Here is an 8,294-nt window from a genome sequence, read left to right as displayed (position 1 = left end):
TCTGTCCCGTTTGTCAGGACAGGCGAGTGTCCTGTGGCAGGTGGCCCTGCCAGGGACACTGAAACACATTCGCCGCAGGCCTGTGAGGAAGCAGCGTGGTCCCAAAGAGAAGGCGTTCTCCCTGTGCTTGCTCTGGGAGGGCTGGGGAAAAGGAGTAATGTCACCTTCCATCAGAACGCCGAGCCGCCCTCAGGCAGCCCCACCTCCCAGCCCCTGAGCTCTTTGGGCTGCAGTTGGATCCAATCCCTTAACAGTAGGACAAGTGATCCCTTCGTTTCCCAGGGTACACATTTGTATTCCTTCCTAGAGGAATTCCACTTAGGGAATTGCTGCCCCTCCCCCAACACGGTCATACTCTGCGTGTGCGCGCACACACGCGCGCGCGCGCACACACACACACACACACACACACACACACACACACCCCTCTATATACCTCGTCTGCCATGGTTTCTTCTTTTTCTAAACTTTGGATTCAGTCTCTCTGGGGTCTTTTCATCGCTTCTCTGTTACTGGTGGCCTTGCCTGCACTGGCCCCTTGAACCCAGAGGCCCTTGAGGGCAGCTACATGGAAGGCCCCGGGCAAGTATTTACTGAATGACTGAGATAAGGGGTAAATGAATTCCGGAGGAATTAAGTGTCAAGCCTGGAGAAATTGGGGCCGACCCAGGTTTTGCGAGTCCCAAGCCGGGCCTGCGGCCAGCTCGTCCTGCCTCGGCTGCTTTGGCCCAGGGACAGCACACCAATTACCCCTTGCTCTTTCCAGGAACTCACACTCCCCTTCCTTGCTCTGAGTCTAGCAGCTGGCATTGGTTATGACTGACCCACGGCAGCACCTGCACCTACTCGTGGAATCACAGGGTGTCAGGTCTCACAGAGCTTTCTGAGATGATCTCCAGGCGTGGCCCTGCCTCTCTGTGGGGCTCGGCACAGGCTTTGCTGGGGCTCATTAGAGGGGCTGAGGGCCGTAATCCTCAGAGCATCTTCTGGTGAGCTGGCTAGCTCTACTGAAATTCTGGGTTCCCCCACGGATCCCAGGATAGATGATCAAGTTCTGAAGGGGTTGATTGCTCTCTGTCTCCTAGAGCCAGCAGCTGGGCCATCAGAAGTGGTCCAAGCCCAGATGGCCACCGTGGGTACGTATAGTTGAAAGAGCTGGTGTCGGGGTGTGGCTCTCCCTTGGCTGTTTCTGGACCCCCAGGTTCTGGGTGGGAACCCAAGACCCTTCTGACTCTGACAGATTCGGATTGTTGGGTGTTCAAGGACTTCTGCAAAAGCTGAATTTGAATCCCATGAAGTTGGGGTGAAAGTGGTTCTACTACAGGTTAGCCTTCTTTTATGGGCTGTGTTTATAGGGTCTGTTCACTCATCCATTCAGTTAGAACGTCCTGAACCTACAATGAGCCAGCTCTGCTCTAGGCCCTGACGCTTTATCTGTGACCAAGGCAGACATGAGCCTGCCCGCATGGAAGCAAAGCACATCTGTAAAAGGGTCAACAAGAAAACTGCCCCAGTGGTAAGTCCCATGAAGAAGAAAGTAAGGTGATGGTGTAGAGAGAGGCTGCGGGGATCAAGTTTTCTGTGACAAGGTGGACATGGAGGGCCTTTGTGAGAAGGGGATATGTGAGTTGAGACCTGCTTGGGGGGAAGGAGCCACCTGTGCCTTTGCACATTCTCGAACTTGCTGAGTTCAACAATGGCACCTGAAGACCGGTGGCTTAAAGGGGGTTAAAAAAAGCTTTGTTGACTCTGAAAAAAATTTTTTTGAGCATAATAAAAGAATTCCATATCCAAACCTAACTTGAAAACACCCCATGTTCATTATTTGACAAGTTGAGCTGTTGTTACCTGCACGGCGTGACTGGGTGGGGGGTGGTCTTCAACTTGATGCGGCGCATCCAACCTGATTTGCAGTCTTGCTGTATTTGCACATTCAGCTTCCTCTCCCTCCTGCCGAACTGGCGTCAGCTCAGCAGCAGTAACCTGAAAATAGCCCATCTTCCTGGATTCATGTCTTCTGAGCTGGCCAACCGGGCAGCCTTTGGAAGTGGGCCATCCATGTTGGCTTTGGACTTTCCAAACTTCCTCAGAGCTCTTGGGTGGAATTCTGAGCGCTCCCAAGTGGCTTCAGGGTCATGATCCATGTTTGCTCAGGAGAGGAGCCAGTGCAGCTGGATGGGGCTTGAAGGTGGAGAAACAGCTCTAGACAGGGCCCTTCCAGGCCCCAGTCCTGCCCCAGCAACTTCTCACACTGGGCCTGCTCCTCCCCGCTGGTCAGCGGGTGCCATGAGTGCTGGGGCTGGACAGTCTTGTCGTCCACCAGTGCGTCTTCAGTGCCAAGGACAGGACCTGGCACACAGTGGAAACTCAGCAACTTTGTTGAATGAATGTAAGAATCTCCATGAGAAATTACTCCTTTCTGACCAGGCTCCAAAGTGGTTTCTTTTTTTTTTTTTTTAAGTATAGACTGCCACCAGAGAAAAAAAAGAAAAGATGGAAATTGGAAACATTATTTTACTGCAAGTGACCGTGTGCCTGTATGTGTGTGTGAGTGTGTATAGTTGTTCATGGACAGTCAGCCCTGCACCATGGTTGCAGTTTCTCTCACTCCTGAAAATAAACATCATGTCTTTTTCTTCTCCTCTCTTGCAAGACAGACTCACAGCCTCTGTCTTCTTGCCAAGGAAGTCAGGTCTCCCATCGGAGACCCTCCATCCACGCATGGTCTGCCTGGCAGGAAGCCCAACAGGCAGCAGACCCCACCGGGGCTGAATGTGCTTCCTCCACCGTTGAGCTCTGTCCCCACAGGTCCCCCTGAGGAATCGCTTGGCCCAGCAATCAGTCCTGGCTGGGGTTAAGCGGTACTCCTGGACCACCTGGCTGGCCAACGCATCTAAACATTGGGATACAAAGGGGATGGATGTGCAATAACTGTTCCAGTGGCAGGAAACAAATTTGGACTCCTTCAAGTGGAAGGAAGATCTAGAAATAGAAGGAGCCCAGGCGTGGATTCATTGCCTGTCAGAGTTGAGCTCCCCACATGCTCTGATGTGGAGGGAGCTGTTCCCTCTGCCCCACCCCCGAATGCCCTGGCTTCAGCCATTCTGCACAGGCTGGAGAGGGGCAGAGAGGACTATTAAAGCCAATTATGCAGACCAGCTTTGAGTGTTAGTGTTTAACAAACAGCTTTGAGTTCTAATTTTCTGCAAAACACATACTGCAGGTACAATTTGTACTCATTACTGTATATTGGGAAAGTTATTAAAAACACTCAAACTTGGTTGAGACTTCCTATGGCATCGTCCCTGGATTTTAATTGGTTTTTATCTAGTTCTATAAAAGATCTCTTTAAGCCCAATCACAGTCCCTGCCGCAGATATCATGCCAGTTGAAGGACAGGGAAAGCGCGCTCTGTGATGTAAGTCCTTACCCCCTACCCAAATTTGAGCAGTCTCAACAATCCACTAAAATTCCATCACGAGGTAATTTATACTTCTTTTGATGGGCACAGTTACCAAACGACAAAATAACAGTGTTTCGTAACATAAGGGTTAAATCTTAATCTCTGAGGTTTGCAAAGCCGCTACTTGCAGTCTCCTTAAAATTTAATATACCTCGTTAATGCTTCCTTGCAAACACTGAAGGATTTTTATGATTATAATCATGTGTTACAGCACCTAGTACTGTTTCTAAGCAGCATACTAATCAGCTTAATGAGATATTACTGCACTTTTTGTTGACTAAAGCAAAATCCCTTTTATTGTTCTAAAGCCTGTCCTTTATTTTTTCCCCAAACATTATCTTGTTTTATTATGTACCAGTAAATATCGTGCCACTGCGTTGGATTTTTTCTTTTTTTTCTTTTTTTTGCCAAATCATAAAATAATCTCTTTCATCTCCGACTGGCGAACATATCGAATATAGTAACCAGAAACAAAAGTTCCAAGTGAGTCAGTTTGGTCTTGCAGTTAAAGCCATTCTGCTCTATGGCAAACTTTGAACTGGACCAACAGGTGCAGGTGCTACAAGGGGGTAGAGGAGGAAAAGTTTAACACGTAGACCCTTGATTTGTTATTAGGTGTTGAAAGTGGTAAAACATTAATAATTTAAATGTGAATGAATAATTGCAGTCTGTAAATAGAAAATACAAGGAAGACGATCTATCGCCAAAACAAATTGGAGGAGCAGTGCCATATTGCATAATTGGCATTTAATAATTCATTTTTTTATTATTGTTTTTGACTATAATTCCTTAGCATTATTCTGTGTAGGTAAGGCATGAAATGCAAATTCCCCACCAGCTGATGCTGTTGATTCGCTGCGCCACGGTACCTGGCACAGATCTGAACTCTCTTTTTATTTTTAGGGATGGAAGAAGCCAGTCTGTGCCTTGGAGTGTCCTCGGCGGCACCGGAAGCTGAGCCCCATCTGAGCAGCCCCGTCCTCAACGGCCAGTATGCCATGAGTCAGAAGTTGCACCAGATCACCTCCCAGCTCAGCCATGCTTTCCCCGAGCTGCATCCACGGCCCAACCCAGAGGAGAAGACCCCGGTTCCCCTCGACGAGAAGGCCCACGTGCCCATGAGTGGCCAGCCCATGGGCAGTCAGATGGCGCTCCTGGCCAACCAGCTGGGCCGGGATGTGGACACCAGCCTCAATGGGCGGGTGGACCTGCAGCAGTTCCTCAACGGGCAGAACCTGGGCATCATGTCCCAGATGAGCGATATCGAGGACGACGCCCGCAAAAACCGCAAGTACCCGTGCCCTTTGTGCGGCAAACGTTTCCGCTTCAACAGCATCCTCTCCCTGCACATGCGCACTCACACCGGCGAGAAGCCCTTCAAGTGCCCGTACTGCGACCACCGGGCGGCACAGAAAGGGAACCTCAAGATTCACCTGCGGACCCACAAGCTGGGCAACCTGGGGAAGGGGCGCGGGCGGGTGCGCGAGGAGAACCGCCTGCTGCACGAGCTGGAGGAGAGGGCCATCCTGCGGGACAAGCAGATGAAGAGCAGCCTGCTGCAGCCCCGGCCGGACTTGAAGCCCCTGCCGCACGCCCAGCAGACCCCGCTGGCCGCCTGCAACCTGGCCCTGCCCACCAACCACAGCGTGCCCGACGTGGCCAACCCGGTGCCCTCGCCCAAGCCGGCCAGTGTGCAGGAGGACTCAGCGACCCCCGCCGCTGGCTTCCGCTGCACCTTCTGCAAGGGCAAGTTCAAGAAGAGGGAGGAGCTGGACCGCCACATCCGCATCCTACACAAGCCCTACAAGTGCACGCTGTGCGACTTCGCTGCCTCGCAAGAGGAGGAGCTCATCAGCCACGTGGAGAAGGCCCACATCACGGCTGAGTCGGCCCAGGGCCAGGGCCCCAACGGCGGCGGGGAGCAGTCGGCCAACGAGTTCCGCTGTGAGGTTTGCGGACAGGTGTTCAGCCAGGCGTGGTTCCTGAAGGGCCACATGCGGAAGCACAAAGACTCCTTCGAGCACTGCTGCCAGATCTGCGGCCGGCGCTTCAAAGAGCCCTGGTTCCTGAAGAACCACATGAAGGTCCACCTCAACAAGCTGTCAGTGAAGAACAAGTCCCCTAGCGACGCCGAGGTGCCTGTGCCCATGGGCGGCATGTCCCAAGAGGCCCACGCCAACCTGTACTCCAGGTACCTCTCCTGCCTGCAGAGCGGCTCATTCATGGCTGCCGACAAAGCCAGCCTGAGCGAGCCCAGCCAGCTCTACGGCAAAGGCGAGATGCCCGTGAAGGAGAAGGAGGTTGTGGGGAAGCTGCTGACCCCCATCTCCAGCATGGCCCATGGCGTCCCCGAGGGTGACAAGCACTCCCTCCTGGGATGCCTCAACCTTGTGCCACCGTTGAAATCCAGCTGCATCGAGCGGTTGCAGGCAGCGGCGAAAGCTGCCGAGATGGACCCCGTGAACAGCTACCAGGCGTGGCAGCTCATGGCCAGGGGCATGGCCATGGAGCACGGCTTCTTGTCTAAAGAGCACCAGCTACAGCGCAACCACGAAGACACCTTGGCGAACGCCGGAGTTCTGTTTGATAAGGAGAAGCGGGAGTACGTGTTAGTGGGAGCAGATGGCTCCAAGCAGAAAATGCCTGCTGATTTGGTTCACAGCACTAAAGCGGGCAATCAGAGAGACCTGCCAAATACGCTCGACCCTTTGGAAGGCAGTCGGGATTTTTTGTCACATGGGCTGCACCAGGCTCTCGAGTACAACCTGCAGGGTCCCGGGAGTCTGAAGGAGAAGCCCACCGAGTGCCCGGACTGTGGCCGAGTGTTCCGCACCTACCACCAGGTGGTCGTGCACTCCCGCGTCCACAAGCGGGACCGCAAGGGCGACGAGGACGGGCTGCACGGGGGCCCCGATGAGCGGCGCGGCTCGGGCAGTGACCAGGAGTCCCAGTCGGTGAGCCGCTCCACCACGCCCGGCTCCTCCAACGTCACTGAGGAGAGCGGGGTCGGAGGCGGGCTCTCGCAGACCGGGAGCGCCCAGGAGGACAGCCCACACCCCTCCTCGCCGTCCTCCTCAGGTAGGTTGCCAGGGGAGATGGGGGAGCGGTGGCTGGCGCAAGGGCCCTCCCTGCCCCGGGGCCTGGTTCTGCACCAGCCTCTGTGGGGAAGGGTCCTCGCTGCCCTTCAGAGTCAGCTCTGAGTTCACCGTGGCTTTGTGCTGTAAGTGGACCTTGCCTGTCTGCCCCGCCTCAAGGGAAGGCTATCTTTTCAACTCTTTGACCTTCCCTTGAACACTGGCCACCAGGAGAGTAGGCTGATCCTCCTCCCGTGTGGTGGAGATGGCCGGTTGTTATGTTTGCCAGCTGGGATAGCCTACCCTCCCCTGTGATTACCTGGCCCCATTTCATGCCCTGACCCCCGTCCACCATCACCCCTGGAACCCGGGAGCTGCTGTTTGGCTCCATCCGTGGATGTGAATGTGTAAGTTCAGACCCTCACCGTCTCTCCCCACAAGTGTATGCCCATAATTCTGTCATTTGGGCCCCTCACTGCCTCTCCCTAGACCAAACCTCTCTCTGGCCCCCTTTCAAAAGTACAGCTTGGCTCAGGTGCCTCTAACCTGAAGAACCACACCATTCTCCTCTGATGGTTTGGAGAAGCACAGAGGTTTGAAACACAGATGCGCGACTTCATGTCTTAAATTGTACTGTGTTACACGGGCGATACAGCTTTGGGGTCTAAAATAGCAAAGCAGAAAATCTGTCATCAAAATGTCTGTGAAATGCTGAAGCTTCCTGGCCCAGTTTGAGGAAAAAAAAAAAAAAGAAAGAAAGAAAGAAAAAAAAAACTCACTAGCCTAAGACAGCTAAATTAAAATCACTACCTAACAGCAGGTAAGCTTGTTGCCTTCATATTTCCAAAGCCCCTTACTAATGGACAGTAAATTGAAAGTTATATCTCTAGCCCTTTATAAAGAAAGCATCTCGCTAATACTGTAATCATTCTGCAGCCTAACAACAGAGGAAATCATGCCATAACAAATACCCTGTTACTAATGGCAACATTGATTTCTGCAATCAGCCATTAAGTCTAGAAAATGAAAGACAGTTTGAGGCACCTCAAGGCACTGCATTGCCCACTGTTAAAGATGTGGCAGCACACTGTTGAGGGTAATTTTTTAAAAGTTTTTTTCCCCTTTTCTTTTTTTTTCCCTTCTCAGTTTCAATAAATATTTCAGTATTAGAGGCAATTCACCACCACACTTATTAAGTAGATGCCAGCTTAGTTGTGTTGTTATTGTCATGCTTCAGTGTACCCTTCTTCCAGGACAAAATGAGTATTAAAATAAAGTGTGAGTCTGGTGGCTTATTACAAACCAGTAAAGAATTGTTAAGACACATAAATCTGCACTGCACATTCCAAAGATTCCGATAGCACTTAATGCCGCTGCTTAAACACCCATGAAACACACTGTCTCCACCTGGAGTCCTAGCCTTGTTTGCAATTCACTTCAGTGACGCTCTGGAAGAGCTTAATGAGGAACTCCAGCACCACGGAGGGCTAGGCCACACTGCCTGGAGTGACCACCGCCCAAAACTTGCAAGGGAAGGGTTTTCCAGTGTCACTGCCTGACGGCGGGGATTCTGAGATGATCTTTGTGCACCAAGGCAGCAAAGTGCCAGGTGTCCTACTGTCAGGAGGGATTACTTCTGGCCTCCTGTGAGGAGGTCCCCTCTCCCTGCGGAGTGTCATCTCACGGTTTTGGGGATGTGGGACCTTTCTGGGGCAGAAAGCAGAGCGCATACTGGCTTTCCTAAGTTTTTGGAGTGA

At 52.3% G+C, this 8,294-nt stretch overlaps 1 protein-coding gene across 1 annotated transcript in view; it reads left to right on the top strand.

Annotated features, from left to right (window-relative positions):
- Positions 1-4,368: 4,368 nt before the first annotated feature.
- Positions 4,369-8,294, top strand: part of ZNF536 (zinc finger protein 536) — a 229,474-nt gene continuing 225,548 nt past the window's right edge. Inside the window, exon 1 of the mRNA XM_060130858.1 lies at positions 4,369-6,541. Coding sequence (XP_059986841.1) covers positions 4,369-6,541 — 2,173 coding nt within the window. The remainder of the gene's footprint in view (positions 6,542-8,294) is intronic.

This window comes from Lagenorhynchus albirostris, chromosome 19 (assembly GCF_949774975.1).
Source record: "Lagenorhynchus albirostris chromosome 19, mLagAlb1.1, whole genome shotgun sequence".
Taxonomy (NCBI): Eukaryota; Metazoa; Chordata; class Mammalia; order Artiodactyla; family Delphinidae; genus Lagenorhynchus; species Lagenorhynchus albirostris.
Note: the sequence above shows the minus strand (reverse complement) of the source record. Positions and strands in the feature narration are given on the sequence as shown.